A 24,367-nucleotide genomic window follows, 5' to 3' on the forward strand; every position below is an offset into this window, starting at 1 on the left:
TTTGAACTTTGAACCTGCATGTCGGCAGGCCAAGGCATTACCACTTGGGCTAAAGCCCACAGGCTTTCAAAGTTCAACTTTTGCAATATAATTTACCATTGTTTTCTCAGTTTCGGATGGCCTTTTCTGAGTTCTTTATCGATTGTTTACAGCATTACCAATTTCGTCCCTATTCCCATTTATATACTTCATGGTAAGTCCTCTTCTTTTTAAGCACATCTTTTTATGTCCTCAGTTTTTCAGCAAGGTAAAACTATGTATATCGAATTTTTAACAGGTTAGAGATTTTGGTATTGCAAAGTCGGAAACAAATATTGGTTCATATGCGGGCTACATAGGTGAGGAAAGAAGGGTTTTTTCCTCAATATTGTTCCCTTTTATCTTGCATGTGAAAGATTTTTATTGGAAAGCATGTTTTTGAAGAACTCGTATCTCAAAAATTATTGTTAAGGCCATCATCATAGTTTGTGGGACTCTAAAGCTCATAGCATATGGCTTGTTTTGGCTTATATTTCTACTACCCCTACAGGGACAAAAAGCACTGAGAATGCTCCAAATTAATGCAGTGACAAAAAGCAGCCTTTTTATGGATGTCAAGCCCAGGGCCATTCTTGTCCAGAGGCACAGGTGGCATTGGATGGTGCTACATGCCCCTAGTGTGGCTTTTACTTTCTTTCCTATACAAATCTCCTTTTCAGAGTGGCCAGGCATTGAGGGAGGTCCCCCCTTCACAGACTCTTACCTCCACATGGAGTTGTTATCAGTTTTCTTGTAATGTTTCTAGTTTTTTTACTAATAAAAGGATCTTTTTTTTTTTTTTTTTGGTGGGGGGGGGGGTGGTGTGGGTCGAAACAAATTTAGAGGAAGCATGTACTGCAAAGTCTCGTGAAAGACAATGCTCGATCATCCATTGGGAAGAATATACAGTGCACTATTTATAGAGAGTACGTGATTTCAAAAAAAATTATGCCTTAGCAAGTGGATGATTGAAATATAAAATGGGAACTGCAACACATTGCTATTTTCTTGTAATGTCTGCATCTCCCCGCAAGAATCCTGGGGTGTGGTTGAGTCTCAGGAGTAGGGAAGCTAGGAAGTATATTGATATAGAGGACACTAATTTTCTCTCTGCTGACATCGTTGTTGCGTAGGTCATTTATACCCGTTGACACTGCACATAGAGAGCTTAAAGTCCTTCACCAGTCAGATGGACCAATCCTTGACCAACCACACCGGCCATAGGCTTATTCTCATCATCCTTTCACTTAATTCACACAGTATCATGGTACATCCATTACTGATATTATCATAATAATCACCCAGTTATTCCTCTAATGAACACTCAAGTCACCATCACAAACATTGAACTTGCAGGCCAATCACGTCTCACAGCCAGGGAAGTCATTTTCTATACAGAGGCTCATCAGAGCCCTGAGAGGGGCTTACCATACATAGCAGGGTTCGAGTGGGAGTCGTCTTTTCAAGGTGAGACCCACACATCAGGAGTACGTGGCTCAAGAGGGGTAGCTGTCCTTTTTAGATGCCACCTCTTTAGATTCTCTCTTTTTTTTTGTGTGTGTGTGTGTGTGTGGGTAAAAAGCTATGTTCTAGCGCTTCACTGTACAAAGAAAGGAAGTCCTTGAAAAGGAGGCAAACTTCTTAAAGAGCAGTCACAGAAGTTAAAAGCACTAAAAAACAAAGCCAACTAGCCATCATCGATTTGATCCAGGTGGATGTGTCAAACAAAGATTGACGAAAGTAAGGATAGCGTGCAATTTTTATGGGAGGAAAAACCAACTGATTTCTTGCATGCCATATTGTCCACAAAGCCCAATATCAAGTCCAGATTTGAAAGGGTTGTGCATGATCCAATGTAGAAGGCCACTTGCAAAGAGCCAAAAAAATTTAGAGAAGGAATACCCTGGAAATCTGAGTTGAAGAGAATGTGAAATTTGCCAAAGGAAAGTTGTTTGGTGCCTCCGACAGATCCTCACCATCGCTCACACGATGTCTTTGGTTGCGGCTATAGCTTACTGGGGACAGAGTCATCCACATAGTTGTAGCCTCTCCCCTTGAGCCGCCCAGCATGGCTAGTCACGGTACTTACCATTATATGTGGATATTATGGAGTTCTCACAGTTGGGGGAAGTCCTCCTCCTTAGGGACTTTAACGCTAGGACAGGAAGTTGCCAGGTCCCACAACTGAATTGGGTGACCCTATCAGACTACATTGATACGCGGGGTTAAAGAGATCATCATAGGACTGTGAGGAGGTCACGGTGTATTGGAGACACTTCCTAGAGCTGGGAGTTGTACATGGTCTTGTTATTTGAGGCTGCTTTCTTTTTCTATCTTCCTCACTGAGGACAGTGAGCATTCCGAGTGGTGGGCGACCTATAGCCTCTAAGGGTGTCCACATTGGACTGTTCTGGCCGGACCATCCTAGGATGTTGCACTGGATCATCCCGAACTTGGACCGTCACACTACCATAGTGGATCACCCTGACTGGACTGCCCCACTGCCCCATTGGAAGCACACCACCAATGGATACATGAGAGGTGCACACACCGCATTGAAGACACCACACTCTCACTCCGACGGGCATCTGTGATAGGAGATGCCTCTGACTCCACCATGCCTTGCAGGAATCATTTAAATGGCCCTCACCTCATCCTTGAGGACATCCTACATCCTACAACTTGTATCCTTAACCCTTCCATCCGGTCCTGTTCGTTGAGTCTAGTCATTAAGTGCTGTAGTCACTTGCCATTGCTGCCTGTGACGTCCTACTTACTGTGACCACTGCTGGGTGTGCATGGTACAATGAAGGGCATGTAACAGTGTCTTGGAGATAGGAGATGCCTCCGACTCCACCATGCCTTGCAGGAATCATTTAAATGGCCCTCACCTCATCCTTGAGGACATCCTACATCCTACAACTTGTATCCTTAACCCTTCCATCTGGTCCTGTTCGTTGAGTCTAGTCATTAAGTGCTATAGTCACTTGTCATTGCTGCCTGTGTGACATCCTACTTACTGTGACCACTGCTGGGTGTGCATGGTACAATGAAGGGCATGTAACAGTGTCTTGGAGTAATGTTTACAGTATTATTGTCATCCTTATCATTGTGCTATGCTCGTATTCTAACTTGTCCGTTCATGTGTGCACTGTGACGTGAGTGTTGAGGACTCCGGACATACTGTCTAGAGGAGAACCACCACTTTAGTGTGCTGAGCAACCAACTCTGCTACACTAAAAATTTCGCACGCCGGGTGGGACACTCAAAACTTGGGAGTCTTGTTAGCTCACCTCTTATCTCTGTGTCCTTTGTATGCCCAATACACGCTCTTGTGTTAGTCTGGTCAGCCCAGCCAAGAGTCCTCTCTCAATATGTTGCTATAGTCGGAAGAGGTTCAATTTCATGCCACCTAGGGATCTCCTTTCCACCCTTCCCAAGGGCCACCAACCTTGGTAATCCCACCTTTGGTAATAATGCTGGAGGCCCAACCAACCGTCCTGGTGCGGAACCCGTTTCCATAGCGTTGGACCGGGTAAATGTCAAGCTTCCCACTTTCAAAGGATCCACTGCTGAAGATGTAGATGACCACATCGTGCGGTTCATTTCAATGTGCGAGAGCCGAGGACTTGAGCTGGAGGATGCCTTCTTGGTACTCTTTTCTTTCCATCCACTTTAGAAGGCTCTGTAGACAAATGGTTGAGTAATTCCCAATTGACCACTTTGCGGATTGCGCCACCCCAAAGAACACCTTCCTCTACACCTTTCGTCCTGGTAACTATGAGGACCGCCTTCTCCAGGAGCTAGGGAAACTGTAGCTGCTCGCAAAGGAGAGTGTCTCTGAACTCATGACACGGACCATAGTGCTAGTGGCTTGCCTACCGACTTACGGTTTACTCGGGCGACTTCATGGTGTGTCAATGGGTGACATAGGCCTTGCTCAAGACCACCCAGCAGATGATTCAAGAGAGTCGGTGTCAAAACTCCATACGATCTCCTCGTGGAACGTTCCTAGTACGAGACTCGAAACTTGCAAACAAACCAAACAAACAAGAAGGGGGTGCAGGCCTGACTCACCTCCCAACCACGATAGCCCATAGACTTGGCTGTCCCCACCGAGCCACGAGTTGAGCCAACTAGATCGACGTACCGACCAATATCTACCTCGTGACGTCCCATACTGCCACAAAGCTACCCTCGCGGGCCTCGAGACTGCTGCCAACCTCGGCTGCGTGAAGCAGGTGCACGTCTGCACTAGATCCAAGCTCCAGACCATAGAGCTCTCACAAATCACGCGAGACTCTAATGACTAATGACTAACCTTGGCCACCCTTTTATAGGCTTTTGGTTGATCATCGGGCGTCCACACTTGGGCGCCTGCCTGTCCATACTTGGGTGCCCGTCCGCTAGTCCATCCCTAACTTCGGTCGTCAATCAGCCTGCCTAGCTCCAAGCTTCCCCAAACCTCGAAGCTAGTCTTGTGTGCGTGTAGCACACGGTAGATGCACACTGTGCACATGACATACTCCCCTTCCTCTAAGAGCTCACTCCTGAGCTCACTAAAAAGCCAGGGTAATCTCTCTGAAGAGTAGTCAATGTCTCCCATGTAGCGTCCTCCTCAACATGATCCTTCCACTTGATCTTGTATTCCGTGATAAGCGTATTACGCAATCTTCTTTCACGAAATCCAAGAATCTTTTCAGTTTCATGTGGAACAAATGTCATGTCCTCGACATCTATGATTTCTTGAGGAGTAACTAACTGGTCTGTTCCACCCAGTACTTCCTTAAGTCTACTGACATGAAATACAGGATGAACTTTCACATGAGAAGTCAAATCCAATTCATATGAATGTTGTGCAAATGAGACGACGGAGTGCTGAGACGACGAGAGTGAGTTTGCGCTGCTGATTTTCCTGCCCCCGCTTGCCCCTCTGCTGCCTCCGCCTACCCTCTGCTGCCCTCGCCTGCCCCTCTGCAGCCCCCCGCCTGCCCTCCTCCTGCCCCCGCCTGCCCTCCACTCCCCTCCTGCGCCTCCCGCCAGCCCTTCTGCAGCCCCCTGCCTGCCCTCTGCAGTCTTCGCCTGCCCTTCTGCAGCCCCCGCCAGCCCTTCTGCTGCCCCCGCCTCCCCCTCTGCAGTCCCCGCCTGCCCCTCTGCTGCCCCCACCTGCCTCACTGCCTTTGCTACCCCAGCTGCTCCCGCCCTTCTGCTCCTGCCTTTGCTCCCCTTTTCTGCACCTGCCTCTCTACTAGTAGCACTTTTACCTGGATTCAAGTCGGCCGCCCATTTTTTTGATTGGCTTTATGGCTTCTTCTGCCACAGCCAATCTTTCGTCACCCCCATTGGCCGGGAGAATCATCAATTTTTCACAAGACGAGCTCACCTCTCTTCAGCACGACATTGACCTTGAGGTCCAGACTACCCTTGTTGCGAGAGTTTATGGTTCCCACCCTTCTCGTTCACAGGCCCGTGAATGGCTTCTAGCAGCTCTCCCTTCGGAGCTAATTGTGCACTTTCAGGATACTCGTTTACTTGGTCGAGGCTTCTTCCAAGTGGACTTTCATTCTTCTGAAGCTACTTCTCAGGCTTTGGCTAGCAGCCCCTTTCCTCTTGGTCCTAGGAAGATTTTCTTCTTTCAGTACTAAGTGGGCTTTGATCCAGTGGTGGAGGATCAGCGCCTTACCCCGGTCTCATTACGGTTCCCTGCTCTTCCTCGGTCCTATTGGAAGCTTTTAGCTTCCATAGGGGCATCCTTTGGCCAAGTTCTAGAGGTACCAATCCTCCCGAGCTCTCCCGCCTCAGCTTCCGCGGCCGTTACCGCCACACTCTTGATGGTGTACCTCGGGTCCTTGTGCTTGTTCCTGATCCATCGATTATTGATGATCATGTTATGCTTCAGAGACCTGACGGATCTCATTTTCGCCAGAGGATGGAGATTGCAGTGTCGGATTTTTCATCGATAGGGTCACATTGCTAGAGATTGTCCCAGATCGAGGGACCATGCTAGGAGGCGGCGTGGTCCTGCCCATCAGAGGCCTTCTGTAGTTGCCGAGACTCCAGCTGCTCCTTTGCCACAGCAGACCACACAGCGTTGGGTTGTGGTTAGGGATGGCAGGCACCCTCGGACCCCCGTACCTGCCCCTTCACCCACACTCCCTGTGGAGCACCCTAACCCCTATGCAGCTCTTGCCTCATAGGATGTTGATCCTTTTTTGGAGGATGAGGCCATGCAGGCACATGATCTGGATCCCTCACAGGAGGATGCTACATTACAGTTACAGGATGATTGCACCCTTGAGGATGATGTTGTACATTTGCATTGTCATGGTACCTCTCCAGTTCTGAGGACTAGCCCTGGCTTTTCCCTGGAGTGGGAGAGAGAGGTAAGGTTTACATTGTCAGATTTTCCCTCCCTTACCTATGCGAGACGTACTTCCGCCTCTAAAGGGGGTCCTTCGTCGACCACGAGATCTAGTCGTTCCTACTTTGAGTCTTTATGAGGATTGTCTCTTGGAACATTCAGGGTCTTGGGGGTTTCTTTCCGCGGCGACGAAAACAAATTGTAAAAACCCAGCTTCATTGTGCAGTCACAGGTGGATCTATGGATATATTGCTCTTTCAAGAGCATAAACTGGATGCTAGTCAGTGTGGGAGATCAGGCAAGCTTCTCTCAGGACACACCTTTTGGTCACCGGCCCTTGGTACCAAGGGTGGTGTTTGTATCTGTGTTTCAGCTTTGATCTTGCCTTGCATCATTGGACATGGTGTCATTTTCCCTGCGAGAGCGCAGTGGATCCTTCTTATGCAGGGTACTACACGCATTGGTATTCTCAACCTCTATGCTCCTAACCATAGAGGTGAGAGGATTGCCTTTTGGAAATCTCTCACTACATTGATGCCTCTTGCCGATCATTGGATTATTGGTAGGGATTTTAACATGGTTGAGATGCCAACGGATAAAAGAGGTGGACATGAGGGCTTGGTGCATCCTCTTGAAAGAGCGTCTTGGGAGAGGTTTATACTCTCCATTCATGGTAGAGATTGTTGGCATGAGGATGACATTTTGAGGAGTCCATCCACTCTTCTTTATTCATGGTCTAACAGGAGAAGAGATGTAGGATGTATCTATGCATGGTTAGACAGATTTTATGTGGATGATTGGGTGCTTGACAGAGGTGGACATACTTTGATTGCTACAGGCACCTCCAAATTGGATCATTGCCCAATGGTTTTATGTATTAGAGATCCGAATTGCCATGGATCAGCACCCCATGTACGCATCCCTGATCATTTGTTTTCAGATGCAGAACTATCGCGTCATATGCTTGATATTTGGAGATCTCATGACTTCTTACAGGCCTCTCAAAGCCTGGCCTCTGCTCTCTGTGATATTAGTGACTTTTATCACACATGTGCCTTGTCTAAGAGGCAAGAGGCCTTGGACTTAGAAAGGGCTATTAGACGTAGATTGGCTGCCTTGCAGAAAGAGCACGATAAACATCCTCATGCTCAATGGGTTGCAGATTCTTTATGTACTATTAGAGCAGAACTTCATCACTCTCTTGAGCAGCGCGCGGAGTATCGTTTCCATGTCCAAGAATCCTTTTGGACACAGATGGGTGGCAGATGTAACAAACATTTCTTTGCTTCTCACGGCCCATCTCATGCCAGAGATAGTGTCAGACAGTTTGCAGGATTCACATGGCACTCTTCACTTGGATCCTCTCATGGTTAGACAGATTGCCACCGATTTCTACTGCCAGCTTCTTAGTGCTGAGCCGTATTCTGATCTAAGACACAGGGCACAGAGGAAGGTTTGGAATGCATTGCCACATTTGATCACCGAGGAGATGTGTGCCGCTTTGGATGCCCCTTTTTCTATGCAGGAGTTCAGTCATGCTCTTTATGCCTTACCTCATGGTAAGTGTCCAGGGGAGGATGTCCTCTCCCCTGTTTTTTTCACTACTTTTTGGGATGAGATTGGGGCTGAGATAACATCGGCTTTGCAGGAGATGTGGGACACAGGTTCTATGCCTTCTTCTCTCACCGAGGGGCTTATTTATCTTATTCCTAAGAGCAGGGATAAGACATTGATTGGCTAGTGGAGACCTATCACCTTACTTGGGATTGCCTATAAGATTCTTGCTAAGGCAGTGAGCATCAGATTGCAGCCAATTTTGCAGGATGTTATTCATGATACCCAAAATGGATTCTTACACGGCAGGAGCATCTTTGATAACATTTTCTCGTTTTGGGAGGCCGTCGAATGGGCTAAAGCGCATCAGCCCTTAGCCATTCTGCTCTTGGATTTTGAGAAGGCCTATGATAGAGTGGATTGGGACTTTCTTGAGGGTACTCTTAGTCATATGGGCTTCTCTCAAAGATGGATCAAGGGAGTTTCATGCATGTATCATGATGCCCGTAGTAGAGTTCTTGCTTGCGGTGATAGAGGAGAGCGGTTTCAGATTTCTCGCTCAGTACGATAGGGTTGCCCATTAGCCCCTTTATTATATATCATAGTTGCAGAGGCCATGAGCATCTTTCTCCGCTCCACTGCTGGTATTTCAGGATTGAGGTTGCCTCTTCGGAGCCATGAGGAGTTGGTTGACTTTGAGTTAGCTGATGACATAGCCCTGTTTTTGGAGGCTTCACATATATGCTTATGTTCCTTCCGGGTAGCACTAGAGGAGTTCTGTTTGGCAGCAGGGGCACTCATTAATTGGCACAAATCTATTGGTTTTTTGGTTAGTGATTCACCGAGAGTTGACTGGGGTGCAGAGCTTGGTTTTACTTGGATCAACAGAGGATGTACTGCTAGATATTTGGGATGCCAAGTTGGGATTGATATTTCTCGTGCACAACAGTTTGCTCCGGTACTTATGAGTATCCGGAAGAAGCTCCTCCATTGGAGCTCTAGGAGATTAGATTTAGCTTCCAGAGCTTTGGTGGCTAATCAGGTTTTGCTTGCCTCAGCTTGGTTTATTGCCTCTTGTTGGTGCTTCTCTCGTGCGTGCATTGGCCAATTGCGGAGATTGATCCGCAATTTTCTCTGGTCGGGCTTAGATGGCACCTCAGACACTCGTGCCAGGGTTGCTTGGCTCACCGTTATTCAGCCCAAAAGAGAGGGGGGCTTGAATATTATCGATCCGGATGTTCAATGCAGGGCGTTGCTTTGCAAACTTGTGGTGAGAGGTTTCCTACCAGGCACTGAGCCTTGGAAGGATTTTTTCTTGTCTCAGATTTCTAGATGCACACCCAGGGTTGGGAGAGATTGGATGCCCAACACACGTTTTTTGTTCATAGAGGCTGATATTACGGCACCATCTTCCCCTCTTATTGCAACCATTGTCAGAGCATGGAGAAGCATGAGATATTTTTTGCGACAAAGGCTTCCTAGGTCTTTGGATGAGGCTGACCGACAACCTATTATGTGGAACGAGTTCATTAGGGATGAGGCTGGTCAGCCACTTGGTGCATCTCGTTATATGCAATGGTCAGGATGGGAGAGATGCGCATACACAGTTCTTGCTTGGAAGACCTTTAAGAGTCTTCCGGAGGATCGGAGAGTTGCATCCACTCAGCATCTTAGGGGCTCTCGCATTCGTATTGATCAGATTGATGCAGCTATTCCACATGAGTGGCTTTCTGGGACCTTTCACGGAGACTATCATCCGAGTTGGCTGGGAGTTTTTTCGAGGATAGGCATACCTCTGGAGGTCATTGCTCTGCCAGGCCAAGAGGATACAGATTTCCTCATGTATTCTATCATGCCTGGTGGGAGATTGAGGAGAAGTAGTATGGAGGAGATCATACCAAACACTAGGCTTAGTCCAGTGAAGATTGTTGGTCGCTCGGGGAAGCACTGGTTCATTGACCCTTCTCCTCAGATAGTGACTCATGGCTCTTGGTGTTTGTGGCTATATGGTGGCAGTCCTATCAGATATCTTCAGTGGGATCCATGAGAGTGGGAGTGGATTGATGCCTTCGATCCTTTGAAAAGCCTTCCTTTTTTCAGTTTCACTGTTCGGAATGCCAGGCTTCTCCTCACTCGACAGATGCATAGGATCCCTACTCTCAGGCCTCATTGGGAGAGCTATGATATTTCTCCAGTGATACAACACAGATATTGGCATAGACTTTGGCACTCATATAGAAAGAGCCAAATCTCTTATTTCTTTTGGTTATTCTTACATGGTGGTCTCCCCACCAATCAGTGGAGATCAGTTTTCGGTGTAGCACCTTCCTGTCCTAGATGTGCGGCAGATTCTGAGTCCGTACAACATTGTCTATGGGGGTGCAGCATTGCACAGCAGATTTGGGGTCCTGTAGCCCAACTTATGGGCAAATTGAGTGGCCGAGCCATGCATGTGACTTGGGGGGCAGTTGCTTGGCTCTCCCAATCCGGTCCGCAACTTTTTTATGAGGGCAGTGGTACAGATTCTGTTCTTTTCATTCGTAGAGGTATTGCCCAGCATGGTTTATTGCAGGATGTTCCTCACTCTGATTATACACCCCCTAGACAGAGGATTGACACCAGTTGGGAGATTATTGCCAGTATTACAGCATGGCAGATCTGGAGAGCTAGATGCACGGAGGTTATTGAGGGTGTCCAGATTTTTGGGTCTCAGTGCATTAGTACTATATGGGGTGATATTCTCCTTGGTACGCTGCTTTTGCTCGCCCCTGAACTGTTCTGGAGTAATGTTGGGGCCTAAAGCAGAGGCCAAGGTATCCATACCCGAAAGAGTAGATAGGGCAAAGCTTGCATCTGCACGGCGATTTGTGCCTGACGTTCTGAAGAAGAAGCTTCGAGAGTAACTTTGAACTCTTGGAAATCTGATTTGGACGCATAATCGTCAAAAAGATCGGCATCGGTATCTTCCGTAGTAGCCGGCAAGCCTTCGCGTTCTATAAAGGGCTCCAACTCGGATTGTTGGGTCGACATTGTGAAGAGGGCAAGTGGTGAGAAAATTCCATCTTGCACAAGAAAAGTGCTAGAGAACTTGCGAGCTTGAAAACTTGAGAGAGGTGTGGCAAGAAGCCCACTTAAGGGGTTTATTTAGCTTCCCCAAAAGCAACTTGAGCTTTTGCAAAACACTTTTAAACCTTAAGGGGGTCTTTAAACTCTTTAAAAAAAAAGTTTAATCTAAAAAAAATGAAAACAAGCTCAATTCAGCGTTCGAATGCTTTTACTGTTGTTTTTTTTTTCTCCCCTCCTTGATTTAGCGCCGCCAGCGCCCGCCTTGCTGCCGATGCACAGATGTCGTTTGCCGCCTGCGCTCGGATGTCCTTGGCTGCCTGCGCACGGCTGCCAGCGTAGCCTTGGCCTCCTGTGTAGGCCTGGCTGCCTATACGCATGCGCCTACAACCACCGGCAGCACCAAACTGCACCCGGCCAACAGCACGCGACCAGCATTACCCGGCCAGCACCCGACTGCACATAGCCAGCAATCTCTTCTCGCGCTCTCTCTCTGATAGAGCAGTTATCTTATGTCGTGCTCGTCGGCCACGCCCACGAGGATCCTGACCACTGCATCCTCACCATCGCCAGATCAGAGCCATTATTGCTCGGCATCGAAGGCGTCTACTTCGCTTCTATGACCTCTCCATTGTAGACAGCCCCATGGTGGAGATACTTGATCTAAGGAGAGGGTAACACTTCAAGTGATCAGCATACATGGATCTACTTGATATACATTTTTTAGTATTTTCCAGTATTTTCTACTCAGTATCATCTCGGAGTCTTACAGTTCTGTTCTTATAACTGTAGGACAATCAGTTTATTTACTTTTTAGTCTCATTTAGTTGTTCTCTTTGATGAGACACCAACTTCAGATGTACTCTCAGTTTTGGTCTCATAGGCCACTATGGCCTCTTAGAGACGTTAATATATCATTTCATTTCATTTCATTTCTCTCTTTCTCTTACAAGCAAAAAGCAATGTGCTTTTTTTTTCTCTCTCAACTGTTCATGCGACTACACAAACACACCCAACCTTCTTCTTGCAAAGCAAAACAACCCTGCTAAACCACCTACTCCCTCATCACGGGTTTCTTTGATGAAAAAGCAACATACTAATATGAAAAAACAGCAGTATGCATAAACAAAACAGCAAGCTTCTTGAACACATACCTATCTTCGACCTCATCTTCTCTACCTACCGACTTGCTCATTCATGAGGCACGCTCTGATACCACTATCAAAACCCCATAGGATCTCCTCGTGGAACGTTTCTGGTACGAGACTCGAAACTTGCAAACAAACCAAACAAACAAGAAGGGGGTGCAGGCCTGACTCACCTCCCAACCACCACAGCCGTGGGCAAGCCCACATACTTGGCCTCACGCGGGGCTCGAGACTGCTGCCGGCCTCGGTTGCGTGAAGCAGGTGCACGTCTGCACTAGATCCAGGCTCCAGACCATAGAGCTCTCACAAATCACGCGAGATTCTAATGACTAATGACTAACCTTGGCCACCCTTTTATAGACTCTTGGCCGGTCATCGGGCGTCTGAACTTGGGCGCCCGCTCGTCCATACTTGGGTGCCCACCTGTTAGTCTATCCCTAACTCAGCTCCCCAATCAGCGTGCCTTGCTCCAAGCTTCCCCAAACCTCGAAGCTAGTCTTGTGTGCGTGTAGCACATGGTAGATACACATTGTGCACATGATAGTCGGCCGCCACCAACCACCTTGTTGGAATTCCGGAAGCTAGCCTTCCAACTAGAAAATGCACATCTCATGTTCGAGCATGATGTGGGCTTTATAAATCCAACAGCAACACCACTGGGGATGACCCGATCACGTCTCATGTTTGAGCGTGATGTGGGCTTTATACATCCCACGGTGGCTTAGCTGAAGAAGCGGGAGGTGGAGGCACTCAAAGTCAGCAGGAAATCTGAAAGTGAGGAAAGCACAGTGCTCCAACTCAATGACCACAAAATGCGGTTCATTTCTATGTGCGAGAGCCGAGGACTTGAGGAGGAGGATGCCTTCTTGGTACTCTTTCCATCCGCTTTAGAAGGCTCTGCAGACAAATGGTTGAGTAATTCCCAATTGACCACTTTGCGGATTGCGCCACCCCAAAGAACACCTTCCTCTACACCTTTCGTCCTGGTAACTATGAGGACCGCCTTCTCCAGGAGCTAGGGAAACTGTAGCTGCTCGCAGAGGAGAGTGTGTCTGAACTCATGACACGGACCATAGTGCTAGTGGCTTGCCCACCGACTTAGAGTTTACCCGGGCGACTTCATGGTGCGTCAATGGGTGACATAGGCCTTGCTCAAGACCACCCAGCAGAAGATTCAAGAGAGTCGGCTGCCACCAACCACCTTGTTGGAATTCCGGAACCTAGCCTCCCAACTAGAAAATGCACATCTCATGTTCGAGCATGATGTGGGCTCTATAAATCCAACAGCAACACCACCGGGGATGACCCGATCACGTCTCATGTTTGAGCGTGATGTGGGCTTTATACATCCCACGGTGGCTTAGCTGAAGAAGCGGGAGGTGGAGGCACTCAAAGTCAGCAAGAAATCTGAAAGTGAGGAAAGCACACTGCTCCAACTCAAGAAGGAGATTGAAGAACCGAAGACCCAACAAGAAGCCAAGAAGGGTTTGCGGTGTGCCATATGCCAATCTTCGGGACATACCGTCCAGGAATGCCCAAAGAGGAGGTACCATTTTTCTGTGAAAAGAGGGACATGAAGATAAAGTTTGTTACTATCTGAAGGGCTCCTGTCAACTTCATCAGCAACAAGCTCCTCACTCCGCCTCAACAACCCCTAACCTGCCCGGTATGCCACTGCTTTTCTTACCGTTCTGCCAACCTTCAACACTGCCGTGCCTCCCCTTTTGCTAGCCTACTCTTTAGGTGACCTACCTTCCACCACTCATTCGCAACCCTCTTGCACCAGCCAATATGGTAGCAGTCCCCATGAACCGTCCGACTCGCCCTCCCCCACCCCCCGTTCTCTGCCATAGATGTGGGGAGTATGGCCACTACCAGAACGGTTACCTCCTTGAAGGTGCACCACCTTGTAGGCATTGCCTAGAATCCAAGGATCATTACACCTGGGATTCCCCCAAACAACGGGCATCCACTTCAACTTGACGTCACATTCCAACTAGTTCCAGCCACCCACTTGGTTTCAGTAGGAAATCCGCTGCCCGCTTGCTCTGTTGCACACAACCCTTTCTTTCCCACCCTTGATGTGTCCGTCACGCGCCCACCAACCATTCAGGGGGATCCACCATCAGCCATAGTGGTCACTCATGCACAAAAGAAGGCCATGTGAGAAGAACCAACCCATGCAGGGGATGCGCCCAATGATACCAACCGCCCACTCCCCCGCATGGTCATAGACCAATCCCTCTTGGGAGCCTTCAAGGACCTCCACAACCATCCCTTTCTGTCGGACAAACCACCTACGTCCATTCTCACAATCTGAACCACAGCTTCCACCTTTCTCCATGGAAGATCTATTCTGGGAGAATAAGATGGTGGTGAATCTCTTTGATCTCCTCCAGATTAGCCCCAATGTCCAACAATGCCTCAGTGCACTATTGAAGCAGGTGGATGGTAAGCAGCCCAATTCTCATGGTGCGCAGTACGGTGGGTTCCCACTTCCTACAGGGTTACACATTGCCGGTTGCATGGGTATCAGCCACACCAACCCCTCCCTTACTGACTACTGGAGCCCCTCCTCTCTGTGGAGATTCATGGCACCCCACTTTCCAGGGCAATTGTTGATGGTGGCTCTGGTTTAAACCGAATGCCAGAATTGGCACTCCATGCAGTGGGTCTCCATGTAACAAGACCAACCAACTTCTGTGTCCGGATGGCTGACCAATGGGAGGTGACCCCCATAGGCCTAGTGGAAGGCATCAGTGTAGTAATCTAGGGAATCCCATTCTTGCTTGACTTTGTGGTGATCCGGCTTCTTGAAGTCAAGGGGGCTTGTTCATTACTCATCGCTCGTCGGCCATGGCTTAGAAGTACAGGAGTACTACATGATTGGGGTTCTGACTGTTTGTGGATTCCCAAGGAGCACGGTCCAGAGGACTTGAAATTGGAAGGTCGTCTGGACCAAGGGATCCGTGGTGCCACATTAGCCCTGGCTTTGCCTCCCGCGCCTCAATCCACCATGTCTTGGCCCATGGCTGAAGAAGGCCTTGTTCCCCATGGTGATGAGTCGGCTACTTGATTGGCTCCAAGCGGCGGAAGGCCTGGTATCCCAAATGGTGCACACCACAGAGGTACCAAGTGACTCTACCAACTCTCAATCTTTGCACTATGAAGCAGTCGGTCTAGGGGAACCTGTCACATGCCGCCATAGAGGGCACAGGGTGGACAAACCCCTCTCGAATAGAGTTGACAAGCACCCAACCAATCTCCCCATGCCCAAACACAAAGAATCTACACAAGTGCCCTTGGAAGAACCTGCCATCCCCTTGGGGGAGTGTCCTAAGTCTTGGGCACTAGACGGGGCTGGAAAAAGGGCGGGCATGAGGCGGAAGGGGGTGAGCGCGCAGGTGAGGAGGAGGGAGAGGGCGATGGCGGGCAGTGGAGGAGAGGGGCGCAGCTCGAAGGACAGGGTGCAGGTAGGGGGGGGGGTGGGGGCTCACAGCTCCTCCCAATCTCTTTATTTTCTTTGTATGCACATTCAATCATTTTTCTCTCTCTTTTATGATGTTCTCTCTTCCTCTCATGGTGATACACTACCACCCATCCTCCTCTGTGCAAATGACATTGTCCTAATTTCAGATTTAAAGCAGGGATTGCAGAGGCATTTGGATGCTTTGGAGGTTTTTTGTGAGTAGTATGACCTCAAGGTGAACCTTGGAAAAACCAAAGTCACGATTTTCAACACATCTAGCGCAGCAATAAAGAGAAGTTGGTTTACATATGGTGGCGGAGTGGAGGAAATAGTCTCATCATACTATATCTGTGCATTACTTTCTGAGGACCGATCTTCATGGATGGCACGAGGGCATGCAGCTTTGGCTAGGCTCGAGAGGCAATGCTTCCAGGCCCACTTCTAGGAACCAAGCACAAAGATGTGGCTCTTTGATACGTTGGTCACTCCCCCAATATCTATAGCCTTTTGGGGACCAGATTTAGGGTAAAAAGACTGGCAAAATTTAGAGAGGATACAGATCTTGATGTTGTCCAGGATGATCTAGAGCAAAGCATTGGTACCCCATGAGATCATCAGGGCAGAGTTTGGAGCTGCCCCCTTGGTAGTGGGTGCCCTTTTCCAGTCGTACACTGGGTATATGCATAGGTAGAGGCCGCCTCCCAAGATTAGCCCTAGAGTCCTCGATGAGACTAGAGACACGGGGAGCAGTTTGTTCATGGTATGCTCATGCCAGGAGATGGTTCGCCTCGCATTTCCTAAGCATTGATGATCCACCACCTTCCTTGACGGCCCCCTCTTGCCCCTCACACACCAGGAGATCAACTGCCTCCCTCAGGAGCTTTACACCAAATCTCGGTTCTATAGTGAGCATTTCCTTTAGCTCACACTAGATGGATTCATAAAGTGGCTACACTACCTACAACACATGCCACATGCCATGAAGATGGCGATTGGCCAGATCCGAATCTCATCACACTCACTAAGGATAGAGACAGGGAGATATGAGGGCATACAAGAGGAGCAGAGGATTTGTCAGATGTGTACCACTGGGGAGGTAGAGACAGAGGAGCACTATATCTGGTAGATGCCCAATATACTATGAGATTCGGGGCTGATACCATTGCCTATTCAGGGAGGGGTTTGGCCCACTCTCTAGGGTGATGGATTACGAGGATCAGTGTTGCCTAGGCCTATTTTTTCTGGAGATGCATCGCCATAGAGAGAGACTTTTCACGGCATAGAGACCAGGATGGGACACGTCACAGAGAGTTCTCACAGTTTTTTGCCCGAGGTGACCAGATGTCGGTAGGCGTGAGTAAGAGAAGCCCCAGATCAGGCAGGCTTGCCAACACCTTACCCAGAACACCCATCAGCGAGAGGACACCATTGAGAGAGCATGCCAGATCCGTCAGGCCCGACGTCCATGCCCACCTAGGTCCAGACCCTCGACACAGCAGCTCACACAGTGGATGTGTCTCACCTCATAGATGTAGATGTGGATGGCATGGACACAGCAGCTACATGATGTACACATGCCCCAAGGCCCAAAGCCTTGGGGCTTTAGCTATGCAGCATTATTTTGTCTTTTTTGTCTATTTACCAATATTTTGTAACACAATCTTCCCCCCCCCCCAGAAAGGAGACTTCTATTAAGTATGAAAAAATTTTACAAAATGGAGATTTCACACCAAGCAAGGTGGAGATCTCAACCAATCAGGAGCCCTGTGCTGCCAATAGGGTCCTGAATGAGAGGATGTGAAAAAGATACCAATGTCCCACTCTCTCATAAATTGGCCGCACTTCCTCTCTGCAGCCCTCGAAGATATGTGGATTCTGGCCCAGGTAGCCATAATGGTGTGAATAATATCACTCCAAATGTTGCAAAGACACTGAGAAACAAGAACGGGAGTACCTTCAATGGCCTCGCTGCATCTAGCCTTCCAGATATTCCAGGCTGAGATGCTAGCAATAATCTCCCATGAGGTGTCTAATCTCTGTGCTAGAGGGACAAAGTCTGAAAGTGGCAAATCATGAAGACAACATTGCCGAGCAACTCCTTGCCTAACCATAATGGCCAAGCTCCTGTCAGTCCCCTCGAATCTCAGCTGAGGCCCAGACTGTGTCAACCAAATGATAGAACCAAAAGAAATGATAGCATCCCTCTTAATCCTACCAAAGAGGTGTGCAATTGCAGACCAAACCCTCTGTGCTTCCCTGCATTCCCATAAACAATGGTAAACTGACTCCGAAACTCCTGCACATCTAGGGCATGCCGGGCAAGCACCAGTAACAGACCTCCATTGATTGGTGGCCAGACAACCATGAAGAGAAACCCAGATAAAGGAGGAAATCTGTGGATTCCTATAAGAATGCCACAATCTTCGTCAAAATACCCTCTGAATGCAGTCGAAATGCAGGAAGATTCCCAATGGGGTCTAAGAGTTGGGACACTCTGAATGTGTCCCAAGATAAGATGTTTGGCATTCCGTACCGTATAACTGAAAAAAGGCATGCTTTTGAAAGGGTTACAAGCATCCTTCCACTCCCACTCACCGGGGTCCCAATGCAAATGTTTGATAGGGCAGCCACCATACAACCAAAGGCTAACACTCTCTGTGATCATCCCTGGGGGTGGGGGGGATCAACAAAGAGGTGCTTCCCTAACCTGCCAACAACTCTGACTGGACGAATCTGGGGGCCCTCAATAAGGTCTTGCACGTCACATCTCTCCAGTTGCCATCCATCCTGTACAGAAAAAAAGACCGGTACATCATCCTCCCTAGGCAAGGGGAGACCCATAACCTGAAGAGGAACACCTGTCCGAGAAAAAACTCCAAACCAAGAATGATGACGGCCTTCCAAGAAAGATCTAGTAATCCAGTGGTTGGGAATGGCTGCATCAATCTGTGCAATCCTCTGGGTAGAGCCTCTCAAATGCTGTGTGAAATCCAATCTCTGTACCTCGGTGAGGCTCTGAAGCCTCTTCCAAGCCAGCAATGTGGGGCATAGGGTCTCCCAGCCAGCCCAAAGAATATGCATAGCTGCCCCAAGAGGCCTACCATGCACATCTAAGATCAAATCATTCCACAGAATGGGCTGCCGGTTAACCTCCTGTGCTGAACGTGGGGGGATGTGTACCAAAAAACTCCTCAGGCAGACCCAAGCCCATAGGAGGGACCTAACCAGGGGGGATGAAGGGGAGCGGTGTACTGCATCCGAAAAAATAAAGCGTGGCTGAGAGTCCAATCACCTCTGCGAACAGGGACACACTTCGTGATCTGCTGCATTGCACCTCAGGGTCAATGATATTCAATCCCCCTTCTTTTTTTAGGCCTTATAATGGTTTCCCAAGCAACTCTAGCCTTGGTGTGTGCATTTCCATCAAGCCCTGACCAAAGAAAGTTCCGAATAACGCAACGAAGCTGGCCAATGCAGCCCTTATGAAAAATCCAGCACGAAGCGATAAACCAAGCCGTGGCTAGCAAAACTTGGTTAAAACCACCAAAGCTCTAGAGGCCAAGTCAAGCTTCCTCCTACTCCAGTGATGAAGTTTGCTTTTAATGCTTAATAGCACTGGAGTAAATTGTTGTGCAGGGGAGATGTCAACGCCCACCTGACAACCAAGGTATCTGGCAGAGCATCCTCTCTCAATCCAAGTAAAATCAACATTTGTACCCCAATCTGCAAGAGGAGAATCACTGGTCCAAAAACCAACTGACTTATGCCAATTGATAGTAGCTCTTGTTGCCAAACAAAAGGCCTCCAAGGCTGTCCGGAAAGCACATAAACAAGCATGTGAAGTCTCAAGGAACAACGCCGTAACATCTTGCTAATTGAGAGTCCAAAAACTCTTCCTCTGTGCATAAAGGCAGCCTGAGACCCACAACACCAGGGGCAGCCCGAAGAAACCTGCTCATAGCCTCAGCTACAATGAGGTGCAGTAAAGGGGCGAGGGGACAGCCGTACCTCACTAAACAGGAAATTTGAAAACGCTCATCGCGCCCCCCACAAGCTAAAACAGAGCTATGAGCCTCCCTGTATAGGCAGGACACCCCTCTGATCCAGTTTTGGGAAAACCCCATGTGTGCCATAGTGCCCTCCAAAAAATCCCAATCCACTCTGTCATAAGATTTTTCAAAATCAAGCAAAAGAATGGCAAGAGGCTGCTGACTAGACTTTGCCCACTCGACAGCTTCCCAGAAAGAAAAGATGTTATCAAATATACTCCTTCCTTGGAGGAACCCATTTTGGGTATCATGGATAGTCCTTTGCAGAATCGGCTGCAACCTTATACTCAAGGCTTTAGCTTAGATTTTATATGCAGATCCAAGGAGGGTGATGGGCCTCCATTGCTTGATGTCAGTCTTGTCCCCACTCTTGGGGATAAGGTGAATCAGCCCCTCCGTGAGGTATGGAGGCATCATACCTGACAACCACATTTCCTGAAGGGCAACAGTGATAGCATCTCCAATATGATCCCAAAAAGAATAAAGAAGGCGGGAGAAAGACCATCATCCCCTGGGCTTGAACCACTGGAAAGAGCATGCAGTGCGCGAAGGAATTCATCCTTTGAGAAAGGGGCATCCAAGGAAGAACACATAGCATGTGTAATGTGTACTTTTGTTGCAGGAACACAAATTGGATAGATCTCAGTGTGGCAAAACTGGTAAGATGCTTTCCGGCCACACCTTCTGGTCCTCGGTAGTTGGGACTAGAGGGGGTGTTTGCATTTCAGTGGCAGCATCTGTTATGCCTCATGTTATTGAGCACGGTGTTATCATCCTTGCTAGAGCGCAGTGGATCTTGATCATGCATGAGGGTCAGAAATTGGGAATCTTGAATATCTATGCACCTAACGTGAGAGGTGAAAGGGTGGCCTTTTGGGACACCATTACAAATGTCATTCCCCAGGTTGATCACTGGGTAGCGGGAGGAAATTTTAATATGGTTGGGCAACCTTCTGACAAGAAGGGTGGACGCGAAGGGGGTTTACACCCTTTGGAGCGAACCTCATGGGAGAGGTTCACGCTTTCCTTTTTTGACGGGGATTGCTGGACTGAGGATGACTTCCAGAGAAGGCCAAATTCCTTATCTTTCTCTTGGCATAACCGCAGGAGCGGGGATAAGAGCATCTTTGCACGTCTGGACAGGTTTTATGTGGATGATTGGTCCTTGGACAGAGGAGGCACCATTGCTATTATGCCTCGCACCACCAAATCCGATCATTGCTATTATGCCTCGTTTAGGGTCTCAGGGAGCCTAGGACTCGCGCGGCCTCTCCCCGTGTCCGTATCCCTGACTCTCTTTATCTAGATGCTAACATCTCCCTTGAGATCAGAGAGAGATGGAGATCTTGTGACCGTCCTGATCCTCGTCATACTATTGCGCTAGCTCTTGAGAGGACCAACCATCATTATCATAGCACTGCCTTGTCCAAGGAGGAGGAGGCTTTGGACAAGGAGAGAGCTATTAGGCGTAGGATTGCTGCTCTTCAGAGGGAACATGAAAAGCATCCACATGCGTCTCGGATTACAGACCTCTTGACCACAGTTAGAGCAGAGCTGCAGTTGGCCATGGACGGGAGGGGTGAGTTTGCCTTTCATGCGAACAAGGCTTTTTGGACTCAGATGGGTGGTAAATGCAACAAAGAGTTGTTTTCAGCACGCAGGCCTTCCCATAGCAGGGATTTTAGGATTCACAGGGTGAGGTTCAGATTGAGCCTGATAAGGTGAGGGGTATTGCTTCAGATTTTTATCGGTCTTTGTTGACTGCAGAGGTGCCCTCTCCTCAGAGAGATGTGGCACGGCAGAAAGTTTGGGAGTGCATGCCCAAGCTTCCATAGACCCTCCTGTAACAGCAGGGTGAAGCTGGACGCCTCTCATAATGCTGGAGGACGGGAAAATCCACGGGACAAAGTCCACTGACATGCCCTTGTCCGAGGCCCTGCACAGTACTTGCATATGTACGAGAAACGTGTTCGCCCTGCGGGGCATCAAGGGCAATGGCATCATGCTGAAAATCCTGCAATACATGATCCCCACTGCGCTGAACATCCTGCATATCGCCCCCTCCAAGTCAGAGGACTCAACAAAATCATCCTGATTTGAGATGTCATCTCTCTGCAAAGATGCATCAGCTGACACATCCCTCTGTCCAGAAACATCATCTATCTGTACATGATCCGAGGAGGCCTTCCCATCAATTGCACTAGGGGGGCGGGCGTGAGAGACAACTCGCCACACTTGGCGGACTGAAGGACGGGAAGGAACCAAGGGAGGTGGCGCTTGAGAAGCACGCTTACGAGGCCTCCTGCGACCTTGAGCCCGAGGACAATCTCGAGCAAAGTGACCCTCTTGGTGACAAACGCGGCACTGATCGGGTTTACCTGCAATCTCCATACGTTGCTTCAAAGGGCCACAAGGGCCTGGAAGCAAAACATAGTCCTCAAAGAGCTCAATGTCATGGCCAAGAACCATGACCTTGGGGACAACATCCGCCGAGGCAGTGACCACCTGGGCGGAAGATGTCGGCAAGGCGTGGAGGGGGGGCACTTGAAGAACCAGCCCAAAGGTAGAACCGATGGCCTCTAACATAGGCCAATATGCGCGAGGAAGACCTGGGAATCTGAGAGTAATCGGGAAACGGTTCCGGTCTTCCTCAACTGGGTCAAAATAGCTGGAGTAGGGAAGAAAGAATATCTTCCTCGGGCCCAATGGCAAAGGGCTGCCCTTCAAAACCTTTGAGGTTGCGTCCTCAGAATCAAAATCCACTTGGAAGAAACCTCTTCCAAGCAACCTGACATAGCAACGTGACATCTCGAAAGTGTGGAGCGAGGTCGGAGGGCAGAGCCGCTAGGACCCAATCTCGAGCCTGGAGACGGGATGGGTGAGATCCAAAGATTTTGGCAATGAGGGTCGTTTTGGAGTCTTTCTCTATTTTGGCGTAGAGGACTGCAAGCTCGGCTTCGGAAAAAACAATGGTTCGCCCGGCCGAGGGAGAATGATTAGCCATGATGCTAATTGAAGAAAAAGGCCGACTTGAACCCGGATGAGGAGCAATGACACACAATCTTTGTAATCCCCTATGTCTCATAGACATTCTGGTCTTCTGAAGACGTTTAATTCACCCATCTGAAGAAGTGTTCATTCTTGCCAAAGCGCGATTCACAATTGTAGGAGTGTGGACACCTTGAATGCATGGCGCCTTTTGGAGGAAAGGAAGACACCCACCCCCCTCACATACGCTCTCACATGGGAGACCTACACAAGCCACCTATACGACATCCCCATCCCTTGGTTTATCTCACATCCACCACCCCACCTCCACCAGCCTTTTCACCACTGCCAATGTCAGCAAAGCACTATTGAAGTTGCACAATGGGAGAGGCAAGGACCACGAGGACCTCTGCATGGAGCACTTCACATGGATCGACCACGTTGGCTTCAATCCTTGTGTAGTTCAATAGGGCTTTGTCTGAAGGCCTTCCCTCTTGCTCAACCACAAACAACATCGTCCTCATCCAAAAGGCAGGAGACCCTATGGATCCCAATAACTAGCAGACTATCACGATTCACATCCACATGTAAAGAATATACCAGCTGGTGTTCATGTTGGTACTGGTAAACACTGAGACTCGAAATGAGTGGTTACCAGGCGTGTAATCCAGTACCACAAAGTTGCTACTTGTTTGCAACCTGGTAAAATTTCGGCTTCAAAGTGCCGGGAAGATTGATATGAAACCCCATGATTAGCCCCTTGATGCAAAGCCTGTCTTTTTTTTTTTGGCTATTTTGAAAGCACTCTTTGTAGTGTGTGCATTGTGGATCTTGCTGATTTTCATAACATGAATTTCTTTTTTTTTTTCCCGTGGGGTTTTGAACCCAAGACCTCCTGGTCCTAGTCAAGCATCTCTACCACTTGAGCTATCACCTCCTTGGCCATAACATGAATTTCTTATATATAGGCGTCTTGGAAATTATTTGGGGACATGTTTAAACGGATTAATCCTATGATGCATGCAGGGTCGGCACTTATGCTTGGGCGCTTTTTCACCTCAACACCTTGGGGGATGATCGCTGATAGATATGGTCGTAAACCTGTCATGATTATCGGTACTGCATCAATGTAATTGGTGAAACTTTTTCCCCAATGTTTTAGCAAGACATTTTCTATGATATTAATTTGTAAATTCATTATTGGAATGAACACTGATCTTTCTGCCCACCCAGAGTTGTGTTCAATACACTGTTTGGCTTCAGCACTAATTTTTGGTTGGCACTGGCATCGAGATTCTTACTTGGCCTTTGCAACGGGATGCTAGGATCAGTACGGGTATGCCACTCTCCCAATCTTGTTTGATGTGAAGTCTCTTTCTTGACAGTGGTGTGAGTGGGGAGCCGAAACCCATATTTAAAACCTGATTTTGCAGGCATATGCATCTGAGATTTGTAGTGAGGAGCATCAAGCATTGGGGTTATCAATGGTAAGCATCTCTGCTATAGCTCTCTCTTGTACTTATTCTGTATAAACATATCCTTCTAATTCAAAATTTGAGTTTTGGAGGTTTGTTTCACTAGGTGGGCACAATGTGGGGTGTTGGTTTGATTATTGGTCCAGCTATTGGAGGATACTTTGCTCAGGTATGATCTTTTATTTCCTGCAATCATTACAATAAAATTTGCCTTCGGAACAAGATCCAAAGGGATGATATGT

The 24,367-nt window shown here is 48.4% G+C and overlaps 1 protein-coding gene across 1 annotated transcript in view; it reads left to right on the top strand.

Annotated features, from left to right (window-relative positions):
- The window catches only part of LOC147618766 (protein ZINC INDUCED FACILITATOR-LIKE 1-like), a 94,012-nt gene that overhangs the window by 17,300 nt on the left and 52,345 nt on the right, over positions 1 to 24,367 (top strand). Inside the window, exons 2-7 of the mRNA XM_086774369.1 lie at positions 153 to 193; positions 278 to 338; positions 23,677 to 23,779; positions 23,884 to 23,986; positions 24,084 to 24,137; positions 24,232 to 24,294. Coding sequence (XP_086630495.1) covers positions 153 to 193; positions 278 to 338; positions 23,677 to 23,779; positions 23,884 to 23,986; positions 24,084 to 24,137; positions 24,232 to 24,294 — 425 coding nt within the window. The remainder of the gene's footprint in view (positions 1 to 152; positions 194 to 277; positions 339 to 23,676; positions 23,780 to 23,883; positions 23,987 to 24,083; positions 24,138 to 24,231; positions 24,295 to 24,367) is intronic.

Source organism: Cibotium barometz, chromosome 34 (assembly GCF_041138505.1).
Source record: "Cibotium barometz isolate CiBa-2024 chromosome 34, ASM4113850v1, whole genome shotgun sequence".
In the NCBI taxonomy this organism is placed as follows: domain Eukaryota; kingdom Viridiplantae; phylum Streptophyta; class Polypodiopsida; order Cyatheales; family Cibotiaceae; genus Cibotium; species Cibotium barometz.